This window comes from Mastigoproctus giganteus, chromosome 9 (genome assembly GCF_048544385.1).
Source record: "Mastigoproctus giganteus isolate SK-2022 chromosome 9, ASM4854438v1, whole genome shotgun sequence".
Lineage (NCBI taxonomy): Eukaryota > Metazoa > Arthropoda > Arachnida > Uropygi > Thelyphonidae > Mastigoproctus > Mastigoproctus giganteus.
Window position 1 is genome coordinate 139,862,570 of NC_143583.1, and position 26,015 is coordinate 139,888,584.

At 37.9% G+C, this 26,015-nt stretch overlaps 1 protein-coding gene across 2 annotated transcripts in view; it reads left to right on the forward strand.

Moving 5' to 3' along the window:
- Ssadh (succinic semialdehyde dehydrogenase) overlaps nucleotides 1-25,337 on the forward strand; it is a 312,458-nt gene extending 287,121 nt beyond the window's left edge. For both annotated transcript variants that reach the window (XM_090380984.1, XM_090380985.1), the window contains 2 exons: nucleotides 5,629-5,687; nucleotides 25,050-25,337. In XM_090380984.1, the coding sequence (XP_090237110.1) occupies nucleotides 5,629-5,687; nucleotides 25,050-25,258 (268 nt within the window). In that variant the 3' untranslated portion in view covers nucleotides 25,259-25,337. The remainder of the gene's footprint in view (nucleotides 1-5,628; nucleotides 5,688-25,049) is intronic.
- The last annotated feature ends 678 nt before the right edge of the window (nucleotides 25,338-26,015 follow it).

Here is a 26,015-nt window from a genome sequence, read left to right on the forward strand (position 1 = left end):
CACCCATGAATCGGATGACATAACAGGGCTGACAGTAGAGGAACCAATAGCAGGAAGTGATCACGGAGTTCTGCGGTGGATGATGATGAGAGAGGTAGCAGCAGTAAAAGGCAAAGGAATGGGTTTTAATTTCAGAAAAGGAAATTATGATGCTTTTAGGTACTACATGGCCTCTATTAACTGGGTATATATCGCATAGAGAATGAATACATTTGAACTGTGGCATGCTTTTAAAACATTAATATCAGATGCCTTGAATGCGTATTTACCATTAAAAAAATACTCCACGATGAGGGTTCCAAGTTGGTTGAATAGTGAAGTTGCCACATTACTTGAGCAGAAAAAGGTGGCCTGGAAAGGTTACAGAGCAATAAAAAGTACTGAAGCCTATAACAGCTACAAGATGATCTGTAATACAGCCACAGAAAAGGTTTGACAGGCAAAGGCAGTTTATGAGAAATCACTAGCAAACAGAGCAAAGAGGGGGGATAAGGAATTCTTCACATATATATAAATTCCAAGAAGAGCAGGACAAACCAGATCGGACCTTAATGTAAGGGAAAGGGGGATGGTATTAAATACACCAGCTGCCATTGCAGATGAACTCAACAGTTATTTTGCATCGATATTTACAAATGAAAAACCTTTTGTGGCAATGGCAAATTGTGGTAGCGAAGTTTAAAAATATGTAATTAATGATATTGAAATTTTGTGAGATTATTTAATGAAAAAACTTTCGAGCCTACAGGCCAGTAAGGCTCCTGGAGTTGATGGAATATACCCTATATATCTTAATATATCTTAAGGGAGGCGGCAAGTGAGTGCATTGAACCATTGAGGCTAATTATGCGAGCATCACTAGACTCTGGGGAGATTCCGTTGGATTGGAAAAGTGCCAATGTATCTCCCATACATAAGGGTGGCTCTAAGAGTGAAGTGGGAAATTATCAACCTGTCAGTCTGACTTCAGTGGTAGTGAAAATCACGGAGGCAATGATCAAGGGTGGAATTCAGGATCATTTGGATCGAATTGAAATTCTCAAGGATACTCAGCATGGTTTTGTAAAGGGAAAATCATGTTTAACAAATCTGGTTCACTATTTTGAAAGGGTCACTCACGAGCTGGATTTCGACATTGTTTATTTAGATTCCAGCAAGGCTTTTGACTCAGTCCCACATGAGCGGTTGCTTTATAAGATGGAACAGGTTGGAATCACTGGGAAAATCCTTAGATGGCTAGCAGGATGGCTTCAGGGTAGGAGGCAGAGGGTTGTGATAAATGGCTATTCCTCAGATTGGGTTGTTGTTGTAAGAAGTGGGGTTCCCCAAGGATCAGTATTAGGACCACTGTTGTTTTTAATTTTCATAAGCGACGTCGATGAAGGGACAGAGGGCGTGATGTCTAAATTTGCAGATGATGTTAAAATTGGTAGAGTAGTTAATGATTACTGTCAAGCTGAGCTTCTTCAGAGAGACCTAAATAGACTTCAGGAATGGTCAGAAAACTGGCAGCTATGCTTTAATCCAACAAAGTGTAAGGTATTACATGTAGGAACCAGTAATCCCAAAATAACTTATTCACTTGGTGGAGTTCAACTAAACGCATTACTGGAGGAAAGGGACTTGGGTGTTACGATACGGTCAGACATGAAATTCTCTGAGCATTGTAAACAGGTTGCGAGGAAGGCCCATGATGTGCTATCGATGATCTATCGAACTTTTGCAAGTAGAGATAGGGACATGATAATCCCATTATATAAGGCTTTTGTTAGACCACACTTGGAATACTGTGTTCAAGTATGGGGACCGCACCTAAAGAAAGACATCGAGCTTCTTGAAAGGGTCCAAAGATGGGTAACTCGCCTGGTGAGATCGGCAAAAGGGGCATCCTTATGAAGAAAGACTTCGAATATGTGGGTTGCAGAGTTTGGAAACTAGACACCTTAGAGGAGATTTGATTGAGGTGGTTAAGGCTCTGAGAGGCACAAGTAAAATGAATGAGGACGAAATTTTCAAGATTATAGATGATGCTAAACTAGGGGATATAAATTCAAATTATGGGGGGAGATGTTTAGATTGGACTGCAGGAAGTTTTATTTTAGCCATCGAGTTATAAATTACTGGAATAAGTTGCCTACATGGGTGGTAGAGGCTGACAGTTTGGGGAAATTCAAAGGTCATCTGGTAGTACCTTTGAGTCAGGGAAGCGCATAGGATGATAGGTTTAATTTCCTTTTCTTTTATTAATTATTATTATTTATTTATTTTATTATTATTTTTTTATCGTTGTTTTATTCGGGTTTTTTTTTTTTTTTTTTTTTTTGGCTGGTGCAGCATAAGCCATAGGCTTTCGTGCACCATGCGGCCATTACTAATACTAATACTAATGTACATCAGGTAGGTGAGGGTGTACAGGTTCTTCCTTCCTTCATTGAGGTTATATCCGTACTTGCTACTGTTGAGCATGGTGAATAGCAGATTAAGTGCTAGACAGAACCACAAGGGGCTCAGGGCATTTCCCTGAAAGATTCCTCTCCTGATCGGGATTGGCCTGGTCGTGATGTTTTTGACTTTAATGGTGGTATTCCATTTCGCCATCGTTTCTCCTAGGAAGTTTGTCGCTATCGGATTGACTTTGTAGATGTTCAGTGCCTCTATTAGCTAGCTATGAGGCACATAGTCGAAGGCCTTGCGATAATTGATGTAGGCTGTGTACATGTTGCGGCGCTTCTTGTAGGTTTCCTCCATAACCTCGGCATCTCTGGTTAATTGCTCCTTGCATCCTTTGCTCAGCCGTTTGCATTCTTTCTGCTGTTCGGCCATTATGTTCTGGCTCTCCAAGTGGTCTGATATCTTCTTGGTTATGCAGCTGGTCAGGATCTTGTACATTGTTGGGTGGCAGGTGATTGGCCTATATTTTGCCGAGTTTATTATGTCTTCATCTTTAGGCTTCAGGTATGTGATTCCTTGAGTGAGAAATTTCGGGATTGTCTCTGGGTGCCTTATCATTCTGGTGAACTGCTCTGCCAGGTGCTTGTGTGTGCAAGTGAGCTTCTTGTACCAGTAGTTGTGGACATTATCTATTCCTGGAGTTCGCCAGTTGTGAAAGTTCTTGATCGTGTGTTTTACTTCTTCTTCCCAAATCTCCCACCCTCTCATTTCTTGTATGTCCTTGGTTTTCTTGCATTCTAGTTCTATCCACGGGGCTCGGCTGTTATGTCTTTCTTCCCTGCCCCATATGTTTCCCCAAAACTCCTCAATCGTCTTCTGCTCGGGTGGCCCATTCCCTTCTTTTCCGTCTTCTCCAAGATTCCTGTAGAAGACTCTTTGGTCCTCATTAAAGATTTGGTTGTTTATTTTCCTCTGGGAGCTCTCTTTGTATCAATGTAGTCTCTTGCTGAGTGCAAGGAGGTTCTGCTTCAGTGTGTCCAAGTACTCTCCTATTCTCTGATTTTTTGTCTCATGTTTGCTGTGGACACTGTCTCCCTTGAGGATGCTCTTCACTTTTCCAATTAATTTCTTACTCCTGTTGCTCTGTTGGTACTGGGTCAATTGGCCTAGCTTGATTGTTAATTCTTCTGTCGTCTGCTGAAGTCTTCTTTCCCAAGCTGGTGGTTCCTTCTCTTTTCGGTTCTTCTGCTCCTGGTCTCTCGCTTCTCTTCCGTTAATTCTCGTGGCTGCTACCGTAGCACAATACACGGCTGTGTGGATGGCCCTCCAGTGTTGCACCATTGCTGTCGAGGTAATGCGGTATTATGTGCCGATTCAGGTGGTTTGTGACTCTCCACAAGGTTCTATTCAGCCTCTGCTTCGGTATCACGTGAGTCTTTGTGGGATGCATTCCTTCGAATTCTGTTAGGGCCTTCTTCCACTCATCCTCTATTCTGGATATCATGACCTCATCTCTTTCCACCTTCAGCTGCTGTGGGTTGTATTTCTTCTTCCTCTTCCTCCGCTGGTTTGGTGATGGTATGTTCTTCCTCCTCTGGTTCCGTATTCTTTATCCTTTGTAGTTGATCGCTCACATCCTGCTTGATTTTTTCCAAAATTGCAGGAGCTGTCAAGTTGTTCGGTGACCTGAATATCCGGGAATCGTTCCAGCCACTTGGTATGTAGTCTCACCCTGTTGGTTGTTATATCAGTCTCCAGCTTCGTTATTTTGGTCATTATTATTATTATTAGCTGTATGGTGCAAGGAAGCCTGAGTCTTATGCTGTACCAACCAAAAAAAAAAATCTCAAGTTACCCTGAGAGAGAGAGAGAGAGAGTTGTTGTTGTTATTTGGTTTTTAGGAGCATTAGCAACTAAGGCCATATTGCTCCGGGATATGCGGTGGTCATTCCCTGACCTTTCCGCATCCTCCGTATTTGGTGGTGACGGGCTCGAACTCCGGTCTAATCAAGAAGCGTGTGCTGCGCACTGCTGCTCCTTCCCACCTGGCTACGGAGGCGCAGAGAGAGAGAGAGAGAGAAGTAGAAAGGAATCACCAAGAAAGAGAAGAATGACGTTTGTTATTTGGTTTTTAGGAGCATTAGCAACTAAGGCCATATTGCTCCGGGGATATGCGGTGGTCATTCCCTGACCTTTCCGCATCCTCCGTATTTGGTGGTCACAGGCTCGAACCCCAGTCTAATCAAGAAGCGTGTGCTACGCACTGCTGCTCCTGCCCAACTGGCTACGGAGGCACCAGAAGAATGATGATATCCAGCTCTGGACCCTGGGTTTTGGGTTTACCAAGCCAGATGCTCACCAGATGTGAGCCCCTGGGGTTGTTTTATACTGCACACTAAGAAATCACAGTGAAATTCTGATTTGAGGAAGTGTAATTTCTTTGGAAAATCAACCCTGACATATGATAATATTTGATCACTCCCACAATATGAGATTGATCCATTTTTCATTAAATTTGGAGGTGATAGCACCTTCAAATAATAGCATAATGGCACAAAGTATTAATTTTAGCATTGGTGGTGGTGGTGGTGTAGGAACCAATCAGTTAACCAATTATTCTACATAATATATTTCAGTGGAATTATCCGAAGTTAACACTACTTTGACAGTGTCGAGTAGTATCAGCAATCGGACTGGTGCAGGATCTGCTTGACGCAACAAAACATTTTTAAAAACTAATTAATCATGGAACTTAAATGGCTACCATCAAACTCATGCATGTAAATGTACTTGATTATCCTCTTTTCTATATCCTTCATACAAGGAGGATCAGGGCCATACAAATTACTTGGGGGGCCCAGTGCAAAAGGGGTTGGGGGGCATTTATTTACATCGAGACTCTGACGGCTCCCTCGATTGGGGGCCCCTAGATCAGGTCCCTGTTGCAGTGCATCCAATGCACTCCCTCCCTCATTTGAACAGCCCTGAGGAGGATATAGTGGAAATGATCATTCTTTACCTAGCAAATTAATATTTTCTTTATTTGTGATCAACAAGATTCAATTATCTTGTCACCTAGAGGATAATACAAAACAACTTGCATTATTATCCTGACTATTATTATTTTTGTAATTACCAAACAGTTACACCACCACTGATAGTGGTATGTAACTGTGTGTTTATTGTGCTTGTATTTGTCACAATAATGATATCATACTGAATTTTTTTCTCTTCCAGGTTTAAAACTGAAGAGGAAGCTGTTGCTATAGCAAATGCAACTCGAGTTGGATTAGCTGGTAAGTAAATAAAAATTCAAGGTGATTTATTTATCGTATACTACCTGTCATAATCTTAACTGTGAGATTGAAGAACCAATCCGAAAAGGAAATGAAGTTTTAACAGAAAAATGTTTACTACCTCGTTACCGTAGATTATTTAATTATTTATTTTAATGAAAGCTCCAAGCACGAGATGTATTATAACCTGTAGTACTTAGTATGGGTTTGAAGGTTGAAAAGATGAAAGAAGATACTTGTTGACATTAGACTTGAATTTCTGTAGATTGTAATTTTCAGGAAATAAGCATGAAGAAAGGTTGTTCCAGAAAACAGAAGTTGAAGGAATAAATGAGAAAGAAGAAAAGTTGGTTCTGTGAATTAGAAGTTGGGCTGTAAAAGGATGCTGACTGGTTGTGGCATGTGTTTGGACTGGTTTGGAAGAGAGAGAGAGAGCAGGAATTACAGCAGCCAATTCATAAAAACAGTGCCCATCATAAGAACAGTGCTTCCAGATTCCATTCATGGAATCTAGAAGTCTGAGAGAGGTTTTGGAGGCACAGCCCCAGATATGGGAACAATATTCCATGGTAGGCTGGATTTGTGATTTATACAGTAAACAGCTGTTTGGAAGAAAAGTAATGCTGAGAACAAAAGAGAAAATCCCAGTTTTTTTAGATGCAGAGGAAGCAATATTTGTAATGTGCTTATGCCAAGAGAGATTAGCAGTCAGGGTAATCACCAATATAGATGTGATCTTGTCCAGAAACCAGTGTGTTATCGAAGATAAGCATATGAGGAGAAGAATTCCTTTTTTTTTGTTGTTTTTTTGAGATATGAGACAGGACTGAGTTTTAGAAGGATTGAAATCAACTAAGTTATCTCTACCCCACTGGAGATCAGCATTTAAGGAATTGGTAGTGGATATTCAAGAAGTTGAAGCTGTTTGTTCAGGGCTAAGTATCTGAAACTGAAGGTGGAATGCAATGTGCTATCATCAGCAAATAGGATTTCCAGTCAGTGGAAAAGATCATTAATATATAAAAGGAAAAGAGTGGGAGAAAGAACTGAACCTAGCTAATTACTGTATTATCGTATTAACCCTTTACAAATTGTGTGGGAAAATATTACTCCAGTAATTTAAACATCTCTTCAAAAAAGAGTTCATCACATAGACACATTGTGTACTTTTGCGATACAGTATGCAGTTTCAGTTGATAACAGTGAAGTTTATTTTCCAGGCTTCATCAGTTAAAATTTATTGCTTTAGGGATGTTCATTTCCTTTCAGAATTGTTTTAGAGTTGGAGCTCCTTCTCTCACAGTTTTACTAAATGATCTGGAAAGTTTTTGCCTGTGGTAATAGTGCTTAAAATTTTTGATGACAGGCTAATCCATAGGTTGCATCAGTACACTTGTATTTGGTTTGGTGTATGAAAACAACCTTAACTTTGCCTTTAGAAAAATATTTTACAACTTGTGTTTTACACCCTGGAACATTACCCTATAAATATCCTTGCAGACAGACTAGTTGCAGTTTGTCTGCACGGTTACTTTCAATGCAATCTCTACTAACAACTGGGCAAAAATAATTCACACAATTTTTGAAAATATGTGTGAATTAACAAGACCATCTTTTTCTTTCCAAAAGGAAACAACGTCAGGTGGCCCTTTACCAGAAGTGGGCAAACTACCAGGCATTTTTTTTTCCAAAATGAATTGCTTTCATCCACATATAAAACTTGATTTGGCCTGTTTATCTTCTTTACTTTTTAATGTGACCCCAGTACAATGAGTTATTCGTATTTTGTTTTTCCAGTGCTTATCACACCTGAATCAATGTTGCACTGACTACCTACTTCAACTGAATGCACTGCCTTATATTCTGTGTACAGTCAAATCTCGTTAATACAAAGTTCAAGGGATCTAAATTTTCATGTTTTGTAATAACGAAGTTTGTAGTAATGAAGTCCCCCACAAGTGTCAAAATCTTACCTTTTTTTTTTTTTTTTTTCTTTTGTACATACTGTTTATTTATTATTATCAAAGAATAATAATATAATAAATATCAAAAATAAGTTAATAAAATAAAATAAAAACAAAAAGCCTTGTCTAAAAATACAGTAATAGGAATAATATATTTTTAAAGATTTTATTTTATTTTATTTGTAAGGTAAACTAAGAAAAAAGCAATTAAGGGAAATGAAAATACAGTCGAACTTGGTTATAACGAGCATCAAGGGATGAACAAAATTTCCTCATTATAACTATTACTCGCTATATCAGTGATAGCAGAGATGAGGAACCCCTGCGGGCCATTAAACAATGAAACTGTATATCAGTGATTAGTTAAATCTATTCCTGTTTTTTAAAATTCTCAATAACTTGATAAAAAGATAGATTCAAAAAACAAAAGAAATGTTAGAGATAAAAAAATAATATAAGTATATACCTACATATTATTTATATTAATATGCTTGTATAACCACTTAATACACTTAATATTACAATACACTTAATATTAAACACAATTTATTTCTCTGTAATTAAAAACAATACTATTTAATAATAAACACGATTTCAATTAGTCTTTATGAATCTTAAAATTGATATTTGTTTAAAAGATTTCACTTTGATATTTCTTAAGTTTCCCTTTAAGACACTCAACACGTTAAAAGTCTCATTACTTGCCTCAGTTACTTCAAAAAAATTGTGTGAATTAACAAGACCATCTTTTTCTTTCCAAAAGGAAACAACGTCAGGTGGCCCTTTACCAGAAGTGTCAGTTGCACCTTGAGCTTGTGAGATTGTCGGCACTGGTTTTGATTCACTTTCAGTTGTCATCATATCATCATCATAATCATCATCTTTACAATTGTCATTATCATCTTTGTTGAGCACAGCATCTCTCTGTAGGAAGACCATTAGTTAATAAGTTGTCATCAACTTGAACATCTATGTTATTTGTATTAAAACCTACAATGTTGTTACATAGCAACCATTCGGCTAATGGTAAGATGTTTTCTTTATTTTCATCTTCATCTACAATTGAAATTTGATTTGAATTTAATTTCGATTTTTTGAAGCAATTCAATATATTGTTCCATGCATCATTCAATAAATTTATAGCATCCAATATCGATATAGACTCAGTACGTTTATGTTCTGTTCTCTTTGACTGATCAGATGTAGAACTAGAAATCGTTTTTTAAAAGAACCTTTCAAACTCTTGATTACACCTATGTCCATTGGTTGTAAAATTGATGTCTCATTGGGAGGCAGAAACACTAGCTTAATGTTGGACAAATGTTGAATCTGGGGATGTGCAGGACAGTTATCAACTAACAATAAAATATTTTTCTTCATTTTGAATAGTTCCTTATTCCAATCATTTACATATTCCTGAAAAATATCTGAAGTCATCCAAGCTTTCTTGTTTGCAGTGTAATCCACAGGAAGTTTCCTTACATTTTGGAAACACCAAGGTTTTAACCGTTTTCTGATAATGAACAGTTTTTTTTATCAGTTCCTGTCATATTTGTGCATGTGAACACCGTCAAGCAAGCCTTTGTTTTTTTTTCCACCAACAAATTTTTCCCCTTTGAATTTAAATGTATTGTCAGGTGTCAAATTATAAAAAAAAGTCCTGTTTTTCCGGCAGTGTAGTAGTAGTAACAGAGACATGTAATGCAAGAAAGAAAGCATATGAGCTTATGTAGCATTAGCCAAAAAAAAAAAAAAAAAAAAAAAAAATTCATTTCAACCATTCCATCTAAAAGTTTGTCCAGTTCCTCCTTGAATTTATTTAAGCTATCAACTTCCATGACAGATGGAAGTTTCTTCCAGCAATTAATCACCCGCTGGCTAAAGGCAAATTTGTGTACATCTATTCTACAGCTGTCTTTCTTCAATATGAATTTATGCTACCACAGGCTCACAATATGAGCAAGTGGAAGAATCCCATCAGAATTCAGTGTGCTCAACCCATTCAAGGCCTTGTACACCTCAAGCAGATCACCTCACAGGATCTCCTGTGAGGAGATCCACTGCAATTTCAGAACTTAAGCCTTTCTTGGTAAGAGAACCCCTTTGTTCTTCCCCTCACCAATCTTGTTGCCCTTCTCTGTACACGCTCAAGCAACTCTACATCCTTCCTAAAATGAGGCCTCCAGTCCTGTACGCAGTACTCAAGGCCTTATACAAAGGGATAACCACCTCCTTTTCCCTGCTAGCAAAATTCCTGTATATCATTGACAATACCCCATGACCTGCTCGGGCAGCCTGTCTGCATTGCTCAGAAAACTTCATATCTGACTGCACATTTACTCCCAGGTCTCTTTAAATTTTTACCACACAGTTAGTACGTTACTCTGGGGTTACTTCTACCCATATGCAGTACTTTGCATTTGTCAATGTTAAACTTCAATTGTCACTTGTCAGCCCATATGCCCAAATTTTATAGATCCTTTTGCAGTAGTACAACTGTTGTGAATGTCTTCGTCATTCATTGAAATGTTTACTGATTTCTGCCCAAACACGGTCAATACATTCATTTGCTATTATTGGATCTGCAGATCGAGATTCCCCACTAATGTTTGCATAAATGATTTTATGTCGGTTTTTAAATTTATCCAGCCAACCATTGTTACACAGAAAATCGTCGCATACAAATTGTTTAGCAAATTTTCTGCTTGAGCCTTCAAAATCAGACTGTCTATTGAAAATCCAGCACTTCTTTGTGTGGCGAACTATTGAAGCAGCGCTTCATTAAAGTTTGTAACCTCGCACTTACAAAAATTTTATTTCTTTTTTTCGGTTATGTTCTTTTTCAGTGCCGATATGTAAACATCTTTATTCTTCCACAATGTCGATAGACTTGAAGAGGACAAAGAAAACTTTTTACATACTTCAACAATTTTTGCACCACATTCTAACTCACGAATAATTTTGACTTTTTCTCAAATCGAGAGACACTTTCTTTTGTTAGTAGACATGTTTCCAAAGGAAGGTTTCATTTCTAACTGGTTTTACTTTAAAATGATAAAGTGATCTGCATACAAAGTTCTTAGAAGTCCCGTTTCCAAAATTCTTACGACCCGAAATAAATTTATGGTTCAGTGAATACAAGACAGTCTGTAAATAGGATAATGCTGCAAGCGGAATGCCAATGCACTATTGTATAGCCCCGTCCCCGGAAGGACAAGGTCATAAACCGATGCAGGTCGTCAAAAAGCTAAGTCGCCTTTTTCATTATCGTCTATTCCAAGAATTGGGTATTTTCAACTACCCCAGCAATTAAGAATGTTTGCATAGTTACCAAAATTTGTTCAGTATACCCATATAGTATGATCGTTATAACAGTGGGCAATTGTATGGAAATACGTGTAAATTAAAATCATTGTGGCTTTTTGCTCGTTACAGTCGTGATCTCGTTATTTCTGTGTTCATTATAACCAAATTGGACTGTATATATATATATATACATTATATATTTTGAAATATACAATATTTTAGTATCTTAACATAAAAGGAGACATAGAAACCATTTTTTAAATAAATTAATCTAATTTAAAGAAAGAATCCAATGTTGTTTGCACATGTTTTTTTCCTATATGCATTTTTAACTACAGCACACACATTATCAAATGCAGTAGTTTTTTTCTTTTTTTTTTTTTTTATCAATGTTACTGCAAGCAAACATTCTCTATTACATTCAATGCAATTTGGACATCTTTTTTAGATGTGTGCGCGTGCGTGCGTGTGTGTGTGTGTGTGTGCTTCTTTACTTTCGCTGGTAACAAAAACATCATCGTTTTGTTTGGTGCTCGGCAGCTCTTCTGTTGTTGGCATTGAAGTGGTAGTAGCTTCATCATCCACCTTCACAAACCCTTCAAATTCGCCAACAGTATTCAAATTCCTCCATTCCTGAATGCTGCCATCACATTCATCTGTTGGACCATGTTTCTTGTTGGTATTGTCTCTAAAGCCACTCTTTTTGAAGTAGTTGATTATTACACTTGATGCAATAATGTCCCAAGCAATAACAAGATTATGGAAGCATTGAAGACATTCTAATTTGGCTGCAAATTGTTCTCTCCTCCTATGTTGCAGATCAAGTACCTGATCAGGCGGGCTCTCTATGCTCTCTTGAGATTATAAATAATGCCTTGATCCAGTGGTTGCATTAAACTGGTGGTATTGGGGGGGGGGGGGGGTTGAAACAACAGCCGTATATTTGTCAACTTAAGTTTCTCAGGTGAATGTGCTGTACAACGATCTAGAACATCAAAATGTTCCTTTTTTTCTGAAACCATTCTGTCCACTTTTGATAACCAAGACTGAAAAATTTTGACCATAAGCCAAGCACTTCTGTTGGCCTCATAATTACAGGGAAGTTGGTTAACTGCTTTAAAACATCTTGACTTAGGAAACTTACCAATCACAAGTGGGCATAGTTTTGTACTGCCATCTGAATTACAGCATAACATAACAGTGAGTCCTTGTTTACTAAATTTTCCATGACATTTTATAATTTCTTGCCGAAGAAAACATTTGCTGTTCGAAGAACAGCAAATGTTTTCTTCGGCAAGAAATTATAAAATAAACCTGTCTCGTCAAGATTAAAAATATCCTTGGCCTCATATTTTTCAAGAATGGGCCATACAGAACACAACCAGTCTGTAGCCTTTTCTTCTTTGTCAACTAATCTGTGCTGTATTGGAGCATTGCCGGTGCGGACGTGCCTTTCTGCCGCTCTTGGAACAGAGTTTTTTCTGATTTATTTTCTGCTTTATTAGTTTAAATTGACATATTAACTTATTTTCTAGAGTAGCTTTATATTCCTATTTACAGTACTTAAGTTTAAAGTAACTTAGATAGAGATTTTGTAGGTATTACTTAGTATCGGAAAGGGTATCAAATCCACGTGTTTACCGTTCGTAAATAGCCACCATTGTTACGGGAAAATTAATCGGTAAAATCTATTAATCTTGTCGAACTTCATTGGCAATTAAATTGTACTTTTAACTATACATATAACCACTTAGGTTACGTAACATAAATAATTAGTAAAAATAAATAATTAATACATAACTTGATACGGAAGTTATATAAAGGGATTTTGTAGATAATACTCGTTACTGAAACAAATATTTCGTAGATAACACTCGCTACTGAAACATAAATATTTCTTAGATAACACTCGTAGATTTCGTAGATAACACTCGTTACTGAAACATAAATATTTCGTAGATAACACTCGTAGATTTCGTAGATAACACTCGTTACCGAAACATAAATATTTCGTAGATAACACTCGTTACTGAAACATAAATATAGCATTATAACTGTGTTGGGATACAAGTTTAGGATTTAATTTTATACTGAAATTGAAATTTTATTGAAAGTACATCGAAATCATGACTCAAACCAGAGCAGCAAAGCAAAAGGCTCAACTAATGGGAATGCTGTGGCTCAGGGGAGAACTGAGGGGGGCAGTTGCCCTCTGAATCACAGCCTTTTAAGATGCACTATTTGCTTGATGTTTGCGGAGCAGTCAAGATGGGACATGATACTGCCATGGGGGATGTCTTTGTATGTGCGCGATGCAAGGAGTGTAAGGAAATCAGGCGACAACTCAGCGTTGTTATGGGCCTATATGAGAGCTTGAAGGACAGGGTGGATGCCCTCGAAGGATTATAAGTGAGGGGCCCATCAAGCTCTCAGCTGCCCACACCAATGCCAGAGCTTGCACTTGGTCATCGCGCAACACAGCGGCAACCCCCAAGGCAGAATGCGCTGGTCACAAAGGAACTAGTAGTTGTTGGTGACTCTATTGTCAGGAAACGGGAAACATGCTTTGTAAAAAGGATAGGTGGAACAGGACCAGGGTATGTCTGCCAGGGGCAAAGGTTGATGACGTTGTAGAGCGGATATCATCTTTTAAGGGCATAAAAGGTGATATAGTTGTACACGTTGGCAGTAATGATATAAAGAGTAGGAGACTGGCGGAATTACTTAACAAGTACAGGTCACTGATGAAAAAAAGACGTGAATTAGGGTTGAATTTGAAAGTGTCTGCAATTCTGCCCAGACACGATAGGAGGGAGTATATGATGAGAGCCCTGTTGATCAATTCGGCCCTGGAAAGATTGTGCAGGGCTCAAGGGGTAGAATTTTTTTCAGCCTGGTTTATACTTGTTAACAGGAGAGACTACTTCTACAGGGATGGAATACACTTAAATAGAAAGGGTGCAAGAATGTTTGCTGATGCTATCGAGGCAGTGTTAGGTGGGTCGGAAAACTGCTAGATTGGGGGGAATACAAGGACTAATAGATTAACAGTAGCTACTGGCAGAGGAGAAAGTGATTCTTGCACTGCTTCTATTGGAATGAGCAGCAGCCTGGAAAATAAGATGCAGTATATTTCAGAGACTGCTGGGAATCATGGGGGTACAAGTAAACACATGGGTTGTGTTAGGGTGGCTAACAGGAAGAGCAGGTGCATGTATACTTGCGTGTACACCAATGCTAGGATTTTAGTAAATAAATTTGATGAATTTGAGGTATTGCTCAAAACATCAAAGACAGATATTTTTGGGATTTCAAAGACATGGTGTCACACAGATATAAGGAATGCAGAACTGGAATTTGGGGAGTACAATGTCTACAGAAAGGATAGACAGGATAGGAAGGGAGGAGGGGTTATGCTATTAGTTAAGAAACACATAAAATTCAAGGAAGTGAAGCCAGTCGACACCGCTGGACAGTGCAGTGTCGAGTCAGTTTGGTGTGACATAAGCATTGGGAGATCAAAATTGAGAGTAGGAGTGTGCTATAGGCCTAATGACTCTGATGAGTATAATAAGAAACAGTACAGAGAAATAGAGTGGGCCAGTAAATCAGAAAGTCTTATAATGGAGGATTTTAATTTCCCAGATATTGACTGGAATTTGGGGGCTGGTCACTCACACACTAGCAAGGCTTTTGTGGATTTATTGGATGATTGTTTTCTACATCAGCATGTTCGGGAGGCAACTAGAGGGAGTAATACTCTTGATTTGATTATCAGTAGTGATTCTTCATGCATTAAGAATCTGCAGATAAATGAACCACTAGGTGGCAGTGATCACAGTGTTCTGAAGTGGGAGTTACTCAAAGAGGTAACTACCATTAAGGGTAAAGGGAAGAGGTATTGCTTTCGTAAAGGCGACTACGATGGACTGAGACAGTATTTAAATTCTATACAGTGGGATCAACTGATGATGTTACCAACAGCATATTCAAAATGGGAAGCATTCAAAGAACTTATCTTGCAAGCTACTAGGCTTTACATACCAACTAAGAAATATTGATCAAGGTTTAGGCCTAAATGGATGTCAGATGAACTAATGAGGCATATGGCAGAGAAGAAAAATGCATGGGATACATACAAATTAACACGTGACACAGAAGCCTATGATAGATACAAGTTGATCTGTAACCAAGTTACAAATGAGGTTAGGCAGGCGAAGGCAGATTACGAGAGATCCTTGGCAAGGGATGCGAAGAAAAACAGCAAAGAGTTCTTTACTTATGTAAACTCTAGAAGGAAGGGGATGAATCAGATTGGTCCACTTGATATCGATGGGTCAACTGTTGATGACCCTGCTCAGGTAGCTAACAAACTAAATGAATATTTTGCATCGACATTCACACATGAGGAGTTATTCAGCGAGGGGAATGCCAGAGGTGTATTCAACTCTAGCAGTAAGCTAGAGAATCTTGTAATAACTGAGAGTAAAGTGGAGGAGAAATTGTTGAAGATAAACACAAGAAAGGCACCTGGGGTGGATGGGATCTGTCCAGTTATATTAAAGGAGGCAGCAAAGGAAGTAAGCAAACCCTTAGCCATAATACTCAGGGAAGGTACCCATGGACTGGAGATGTGCAAATGTGTCCCCAATTCAGAAGGGAGGATCAAAGGCTGACACAAGTAATTATAGACCTGTGAGTTTAACTTCTGATCCCGGAAAATTAATGGAGGCACTGGTTAAAGAAGCACTGCAGGATCATCTAGACAAGACTTCATTTATAGCTCGGACACAGCATGGTTTTGTTAAGGGGAAGTCTTGCCTGACCAATTTGATTGGATACTATGATGCAGTCACAAAAGAACTGGATGCAGGGAATAACTTTGATATTATATACTTGGATCTTAGAAAGGCTTTTGATACTGTTGCACATGGAAGACTGCTGCACAAATTGGAGCAGTGTGGCATTGGAGACAAATTGCTGCTAGGGATAAAGGGGTGGTTGAGGGGCAGAAGACAGAGAGTGGTAATCAATGGACACTGCTCATCGTGGACTAATGTTATTAGTGGAGTCCCTCAGGGTTCAGTATTGGGTCCTTTATTGTTCTCTGTATTTATAAATGATATTGATGATGGTATATCAAGCTTAATGTCCAAGTTTGCAGATGATACGAAGATTGGCAGGGTTGTCAAGGACACTACTGACACTATGCTGCTGCAAGGATCTGGAAAGGTTGAGCAGATGAGCTGAGAGGTGGCAAATGAAGTTTCACATTGACAAATGTAAAGTGCTACATATGGGAAACAGCAACCGCAGAGCAACGTATCAACTCTGTGGTACTACACTGACAGTGGTAGAGAATGAAAGGGACCTGGGGATGGTTGTGCAGGCAGATATGAAGTTCTCTGACAGTGCAGACGGGCTGCAAGAGTAGCTCATGGTGTATTGTCAATAATATATAGGAATTTTTCTAGCAGGGATAAGGAGGTGATTATTCCCTTGTATAAGGCAATGGTCAGGCCACACCTAGAGTACTGTATACAAGCCTGGAGGCCTCATTTCAAGAAGGATGTAGAGCTGCTGGAACGAGTACAGAGAAGGGCAACAAGATTAGTGAATGGAACAAAGGGGTGCTCTTACGAAGAAAGGCTTAAGTTTTGCGAATTACAGTGTCTGGAGACTAGGCACCAGCGAGACAATCTGATAGAGGTGTACAAAGCCTTGAATGGTTTGAGCATGCTCAATGCTGACAGGATTCTTCCTCTTGCTCAGAATAATCACCTGAGAGGGCATAAATTCAAATTGATTAAAGACAGATGTAGGATAGATGTGCGGAAATTTGCCTTTAGCCAATGGGTGGTTGGTTGGTTGAACAGACTTCCATCCCTTGTCGTGGAAGTTGATAGCCTAAATAAGTTTAAGGCTCAGCTGGACAGGTATTTCGAACGAATAGAGGGGTGAAGTGGAAGTGGTTATTTTTTATTTATTTATTTTACTTTATTTTTTTTTTTGGCTGATGCTGCATAAGCTTGTTTTTTTGCATCAAATGCCTCTACTAATGCTAATGCTAATGCTAATCCAGACTTGCTGCAAACATTTTGCAAAACCAAGTTATTCTTATCTTTAAATCTTTGGAGCCAGCCACTGCTGCATATAAATTCACTAATTCCATGTTGCTGAGCTAAATAATTTGCCTTTTCTTGCAAAATCAGACCTGATGTTGGCAAATTAGATGCACGCATTTGTTGGTACCACTCAAAAGTTTTGTTTCAAGCTCCTTGTGTTTTGCATCAAGAATTCGCTTCCTGTTTTTCATTGCTGCTCGAATGTCACATTCAAGCCTTTTTCGGTTTATCAGTATTGTAGATAAAGTAGGTAAAGGGATGTTGTATATCTTTGCAATATCTGTTTTGCTTCTTCGATCCTATCAGCCTCTTGTATAATTTTTAGTTTAATTTCCGTTTAGTTTAATTTTTTAATTTTTAGTTTAAATTAATTTAAAGACATAAGTTCAAAAAAGACATCAGCTCAGACAAAATGGCACAAAAAATAGATTGCTGTATATGGTAGCACAAGACTCTTTGAACTGGGGTATCAATTGCAACTGACCTTATTCCCATGGAGAGCGAGAGTGCATGTAAACAACTTAGAAAAACTTTGTATTCTTTTGTTAATTTAACAACCTGTCCTTCAGAAAGATGTTTTTCAGAGTGCACTTGACATTGTAGCTACCATAAACTGCTTTTGTTTACACAAAACTAATTTCTAACAAGTCAGTGCCATCCTTCGGGAAGTAGGGAGCCGGGTGGCCAAAGACAATAATAGGGGCAATAATCAGACAGCTCTGCCAAGATTTGTATTAAACACCCAAAATGACAATATTTATTTTTCACGGGATGAAAAAGAACTTTGTAATACAGGAGATCCTCGTTATTCGAAGATAATTGGTTCCAGAAAATTTCACTTAAAACAAATCCACTTAAAAATGGAGACCAATTTTTGTAATGTTTATTATTTAAATAAAATTAAATGAAACAAGGCATAATATTTAAAGATTCTATATAATATCGGTGTAGATACACCATAGACAACTCTTAAAGAAAAACTATGATAGTAATGTGAAAAGCATCATTGTGCTCATCCTTCACAACGAATTGCCCATATATTGCACTCCCTCAAATAAGTAATGCTTCACTAATAGGGAAGATGGCACCGTTTCAAAGCTAGTTGGCATCAGTGGGTGGGCAGGTACCCTGGTATCGCAAGTGAAGCTTTTCTTATTCGAGGTAGTGCAATACATGGGCAACTCGTTGTGAAGGATGAATAGATATGGTGCTACACCGATATTATATAACAGGGGTGGCCAGCGAGTTCATCGTGATCTACCAGTCGATTGCGGATTTAATTTCGGTCTGTCACGACGAATTTTAAATATACAGTCATCCCTCGATTTGTTCACCTTGTGCAATGAAATTTTTGAGATGGTAGATCGCGGCACATTTTGAAGGAAAAAAGTAGATCGCATCACAAATTAAGTTGGCCACTCCTGTTATATAGTAATGTTTATTATGTACTTGTACATAGTAAAAAATGGATGAAGGAACTGAAAAATGAGAAATTTATTATTATACATTTTTATTATAATATGTTACACATGTAAGGTTAAGTAAAGTTTATTGAAGTTACACTGTTTTTCAGTTGTGCAAATAAAGAATTAATCCAGTTTGTTTGTTTGTTTTTTTTTTGTCATATTTTTTCAGATAAAATTGTGCCATAGTATTTATGTCTTTAACTTCACACTTTGAGAAAATTGTCAATTTTCTCAAGGAAAAAAGCTTTAATTCTTTAATTTTCAAATCCTCATAACTGTGGGGACTTGGATACCAGGGACCCCCCCCCGTACATATTAACAAAATTTTGTAATAAATGAATATATTTACATAGAAAGGCCTACCCTTTCGCAGGGGAATGGTATGTGCTTCATATTAGCATTAGCAAAGGTACATGATGCAAGAAAACAAGCTGATATAGCATCAGCCAAAAAAAAAAAAAAAAAACCTTATTCACCCTTCCACTCGCTCCAAATGTTTGTCAAGTTCTGCCTTGAGTCTATTTAAGCTATCAACTTCTACAATGACAAATGGAAGTTTGTTCCAGTAATCAACCACCTGCTGGCTAAAGGCAAATTTCCCCACATCTCTCCTACAACCGTCCTTCCTCAATTTAAATTTATGCCCTCTCGGGCGATTATTCTGAGCAAGAGGAAGAATCCCATCCGCATTGAGCATGCTCAAACCATTTAAGGCTTTATACACCTCAATCAGATCACCTCACAGGTGCCTAGTCTCCAGACACTGTAGTTTGCAAAACTTAAACCTTTCTTCATAAGTGCAACCCTTTGTTCCATTCACTAACCTTGTTGCCCTTCTCTGTACTCATTCTAACAGCTCTACATCCTTTTTAAAATGAGGCCTCCAGACCTGTACGCAGTACTCAAGGTGTGGCCTGACCATTGCCTTATACAAGGGGATAATCACCTCCTTATCCATGCTAGAAAAATTCCTGTATATCATTGACAAGACACCATGAGCTAGACCATCTGCACTGCTCAGAAAACTTCATATCTCCCTGCACAATTACCCCCAGGTCCTTTTCATTCTCTATCACTGTCAGTGTAGTACCACAGAGTTGATACCTTACTCTGGAGTTACTGCTTCCCATATGTAGTACTTTACATTTGTCAATGTTAAACTTCATTTGCCACCTCTCAGCCCATCTGCTCAACTGTTCTAGATCCTGTTGCAGCAGCGTACTGTCATTAGTGTCATTAACAACCCTGGCAACCTTCGTATTGTCTGTAAACTTGGACATTAAGCCTGATATATACCATCATCAATGTCATTTATAAATACAGAAAACAACAATGGATCCAACACTGAACCCTGAAGGACTCCACTAATAACATTAGTCCACGAAGAACAGTGTCCATTGATTACCACTCTCTGTCTTCTCCCACTCAACCATCTCTTTATCCATAGCAGCAAATGCCTCCAATGCCACACTGCTCCAATTTGTGCAGCAGTCTTCCATGTGCAACAGTATCAAAGGCCTTTCTAAGTTCCAAATATATGATATCAAAGTTATTCTTTACATCCAGTTCCTTTGTGACTACATCGTGGTATCCAATGAAATTGGTCAGACAAGACTTCCCCTTAACTAACCCATTATGTCCAAGTTATAACTGAAGTCTTGTCTAGATGATCTTGCAATGCTTCTTTCACCAGTGCCTCCATTAATTTCCCTGGAACAGAAGTTAAACTAACAGGTCTGTAATTACCTGTCTCCCTTTGATCCTCCTTTGTGGATTGGGGTTGCATTTGCACATCTCCAGTCCATGGGTACCTCACCTGAGTCCAGAGAAGATCTCATAATTTGGCTAAGGGTTTACTTACTTCCTTTGCCACTTCCTTTAATATAACTGGATAGATTCCATCCACCCCCAGGTGCCTTTCTTATGTTTATCTTCAACAATTTCTCCTCCGCTTTACTTTCAGTTATTACAAGATTATCTAGCTTACTGCCAGAGTTTAATACACCTCTGGCATTCTCCTCCCTGAATAACTCCTCATGTGTGAATGTTGATGCAAAATATTCGTTTAGTTCGTTAGCTACCTGAGCAGGATCATCAACACTTGACCCATCAATATCAAGTGGACCAATCTGATTCATCCCCTTCCTTCTAGAGTTTACATAAGTAAAGAACTCTTTGCTGTTTTTCTTTGCATTCCTTGCCAAGGATTTCTCGTAATCTGCCTTCGCCTGCCTAACCTCCTTTGTAACTTGGTTGCATATCAACTTGTATCTATCATAGGCTTCTGTGTGACCTGTTAATTTATATGTACAGTATTCCATGCATTTTTCTTCTCTGTCACATGTCTAATTAGTTCATCTTGAACAATATTTCTTAGTTGGTATGAAAAGCCTAGTAGCTTCCAACATTAATTCTTTGAATGCTACCCATTTTGAATTTGTTGTTGGTAACATCGTCAGTTGGTCCCACCGTATAGAATTTAAATACTGTCTTAGACCACTGTAGTCACTTTTACGAAAGCAAAAACCCTTCCCTTTACCCTTGATGGTAGTTACCTCTTTGAGTAAATCCCACTTCAGCACACTGTGATCACTGCCATGTAGTGGTTCCTTTATCTGCATATTTTTAATGCATGAAGAATCACTACTGATAATCAGATCAAGAGTATTACTCCCTGTAGTTGCTTCCCGAACATACTGCTTTAGAAAACAATCATAAAATAAATCCACAAAAGCCTTGCTAGTGTGTGGGTGACCAACTCACAAATTCCAGTTAATCTCTGGGAAATTAAAATTCCCCCATTATAAGACGATCTGATTTACTGGCCCACTCTATTTCTCTGCAAAATTACTCATTATACTCATCAGATTCGTTAGGCCTATAACACACACCTACTCTCATTTTCCATTTCCCAGTGCTTATGTCACACCAAGCAGACTCAACATTGCATTGTCCACCCACATCAATTGGATGCACTTCCTTAGATATTATGTGTTTCTTAATTAACAGCATAACCCCTCCTCCCTTCCTGTCCTGTCTGTCCTTCCTGTACACATTGTACTCCCCAAATTCCAATTCTGTGCTACTCATGGATGTGTGAAATAAGTAGTGCAGAATTGGAATTTGGGGAGTACAATGTGTACAGAAAGGATAGACAGGATAGGAAGGGAGGAGGTATGCCATTAGTTATAAACAAGTACTTTGTATAAGACGAGTTTGTATTAACGAGATTTTACTGTACTTCTTAAGCAAGAGTATAATGCTGCCTCCCTTATGTCTGAGTGGCACGATGTTTCTACTATTCCTACATCTGCATTTGATTATTTAACCAGTATTTCAAATTCATGAAATCTGTTTACTGCTATACTCCCAACTATAGTGTATAGTATAGTATAGTAGTGTAGTATAGTATAGTAGTGTAGTATACACCACCTGTGTTTACTCTTTGTAGACTTTAACTCATCCCACATAGTTAGTTGTCATTGAGGATTCCCCCCCCCCAGGAGGCCTGGGGGGGGGAATCCCTAACATCTTGCTTTCCCAGGCTGCTGCATGTCTATATAGAAGCAGTGCAAGAATTACCATCACCTCTGCCTGTGGTTGCTGTGAATCTGTTATTCTGTGCTAGCAGTTTTCTGACCCACATAACCAAGCTAGCAGTTTACTGATCTACATAATATGTATCTACAGCATCAGCAGATATTCTTGTACTCCTATTTGAATGTGTATCCATTTCTGAAATGGTTATATACAGCAGGGCCTTGTTATAATGCCTTTCGCTTTACGCTGATTCGCTGTAATGCTGTTCTTATATTATAACCCATATCTGACTATAACGCTGTCACAAATCACTATAACGCTCTTTTACGAGTGTACAGATTGCATTTTTGGCGTAATGAACAAAAACGTTTCATCTAATGGAGTGTACAGCTTGAAAATGAATAGCAAAAAAGCATTAAAAAGTTTCCCACGCCAACTTGAGAAATTTTCCCACGCTCAGTGAAATTTTCTCCACGCTAATTTAATTGCAGTACAGTGACTTGTTAGGTAGTTCCGAGATAAACATTTTAAAAAATTATCAAGTATATTGCCTATAATATTTGTGTTATATGCATTTATCCGAAGTCTAGTCATCACTCAGTACAGTATTAGACATCATGTGTAATGGACAGTTTACTCGAACGTTGTATCACAATTAATGCAACCAACGCAGTTACATTTTCGAAGAGTTATTAATGGCAGATAAGAATGAAAAAGCAACAATGTCTGGACGCAGTATGAAGACTACAAATGTACGAAAAAGACTGAATTTGAAAATTAAATTAGTCGTTTTGAAGTGAATCGATTCCGGTCAGCAACAAGTGGATGTGTGCAATAATTTAGTACTGACAAGTTTAACTGTAAGAACAATTATAAAAAATCAAGAATTAATTTTAGCAGCGAGAAAGACAGCTGTTCTACTGCAAGCAACTAAGGCTGGACTGGCTATTAGGATTGAAATAGAGAGACTAACTCATTTTATTGAAGATAATATCCAACGCAGAACTCAGTTAAATTAAATATCATAAAAAAAAAGAGAGATTAACCCATATGATGATTTGAAGAAAGCTCACCTGAAAAAAAAAAAGTGGAACCATTTAAAACAATGACTGGTTGAATAGATTTAAAATCCAGGGAGAAGCCGGAAGTGCAGATCAAGGAGCCAAAACTTTCAAAAAGAACTTGTTAAAATTATTGAAGAGGGGTAATATGTGTTATACTTCTCAACAAGTTTTTAACAAAGATGAAACAGGACTTTTTTGGAAACGAATGCCTGAAAGAAGAAAAAACATGCCAGGTTTCAAAGCGGCGAAAGTTCAGTTGACTTTATGTTGTTGTTGTTATTTGGTTTTAAGGAGCATTAGCAACTAAGGCCATATTGCTCTGGGATATGCGGTGGTCATTCCCTGACCTTTCCGCATCCTCCATATTTGGTGGTGACGGGCTCGAACCCCGGTCTAATCAAGAAGCGTGTGCTACGCACTACTGCTCCTTCCCACCTGGCTACGGAGGCGCCTTTGACTTTATTGTTGGGTGGTAAGGCTGCAAGGGATTTTAAATTAAAACCCCTTTTAGTTTACCAGGAAGAGGGCCAAAGTACAACCCAAAATCGACACATTTTTCATGATTAAATTAAATCAATTTAGATCAATTAAATTCATGATTTAATTGTAATTTTAAGGTTTTATCTTGATACGTAAATAGTTACCACATAATTACATACATATGTAATGCAGAATATTTTATATGTACAAATATTTGAATATTAAATATTTTGACTGACATTTGTGTATCTTTTTACTACCGTTTATTATTGATTAGGAAATATACTATGACACCGACCGGAACTCACAAATACATATGTTACCTTATGTGATGCTCACTTAGCGCTCTGGTTTTCCGGAGTGAATTATCAGCGTTAAGCGGGGGTCACCTGTATAACAAATAAGTAGCAACTTTCTTCTCGTTAGGAAATACTGCCGTTTATTTAAAGTATGAGTGTAGGAATGTGGTAACAAGATGACTTGTGTCACAATATCAGATTGATGTATACTGCCCTACTATTATTAATAGCAGAAATTTCTTTCATTGATAGTTGTTCACATCCTGTCCAAGCACCATGCACAACTATAAATATGTTCTTCCAGGAAGCAGCGGTAGGATTGTAAATGTAAGATTCCATGATTGATAGAGTTAACAGACTTCTAGTGTGGTGATAATAGGGTGCCTTATAAGCAATCAGTCTGTGTGTGACAATTCAACAGCACTGAAGATCTTTGGGTTGGTGGTCTGCAGGCAGAAGAGAACTAGTGCCAAAACTGGCACTTTACGTGAAACCACTCAGAAACAAACCTCCAAAGGTGACAGAACATGAGAAGAGAGCTTTCAAAAGAATCACCTGCTTAGAATGCAGGCAGATATTATTGCAGCACACGCACACACAGGCCCTCGGTGATTGGGACACATCAGCTCCAGTACGGTGCAGAGGCCAGTGTATCATAAGGGTACATCACAAGCCATTAATTACCCCATATGCTGTCTGGCTTAGTTTAAGGTACACCTTTCTTGGACAGTAGACCAATGGAAAGCTGTGCTTTGGAGTGATAAATTACTGTACATGGTCTGTCAGTCTGATGGTCATGCCTGGAGGAAGCTACCTGCTGGACTGTAATATCTCAACAATGAAGTTGCATAGGCTAAAGGTTTTAGCACATGTTATTAGTGTTCCTATAAATAAAGGTTATTTGTAGATATGCAGAGGATAATTAATGGTAGAGCAGTGTATTTTGTAGATAACTTAGTTTGCCTCTGGCTGGCTACACATAGAAGTGAGGCATTGGTACTCATATACATTAATAAATGTTTATTTTTTTTATTTCAAAATGCAATAATTTAAGTTTCAATTTAAAGTATGTTAAATGATGCTTATATTTTAATTTTTGAAATTTGTATGATTATTAGGATATTTTTACTCTGAAGACATTTCACAAATCTGGCGTGTTGCCAAAAGGCTGGAAGTGGGCATGGTTGGCATTAATGAAGGCTTAATGTCAATGGCAGAAGGTGCATTTGGAGGAATTAAAGAATCTGGTCTTGGAAGAGAAGGTTCCCGCTACGGTATTGATGAGTTTGTGTATATCAAATACCTCTGTTTTGGTGGTTTAGAGTAACAGTTTGAAATTCATTTTGTTTCAATGTCTTCCATATTAGCTAGTTGTCTTTTAATTACATTTGCTTTCTTGTCGCAGTTAATTTCTTTATTAAGGAATTATTTGTCATTGGCTAAAAATGTTTTGTTTTATTGATATACAGCATAATTTTCAGTATAACTCTAAAAAGTTTGCATAAATTATAAGAATGCCCTATAACTGAAATGCCCATAGCATGTCTTGTGGAAATGTAAATATGAAAAGGCAAAGTTCAAGAACTAAATTTGTGAAAATATGCATGCTGATGCATGCCAAGTTATGGTTTCTAAAGATGCATTGTTTTTTTTTTTTTAATTTTGGAAGATAAACACAGTTTGGCAGATGAAATTCTAAATGCAACAGGATGTCAACCTAATGATCCAGTGACATAAAAAAAGATTCATCTATAATAGATTGTTATACAAATGTAAAAAGATCATTATACAAAAAGTTTAAAGGTAAAGAAGTGATGATTGCAAACATTTAATTTATAGTACTATGGTTTAAAGCATTAGAATTATGCAGTTTTATGAGTATGAATTTTGTATAAAATCATAACTGTGAATTATGACTTTATATGTCTTTCTACATTTAATGCATGAGACTCAATGAAGATCAACAAATATTCACTTTGGTATTGCAACTTTAATACTGAGAAACTTAAAATCTCTTTAAAAAAAATGTATTTCTTTCATGTATGTTTTCTTTCTTACATTCTTGAAAACACAAGAAATAATCT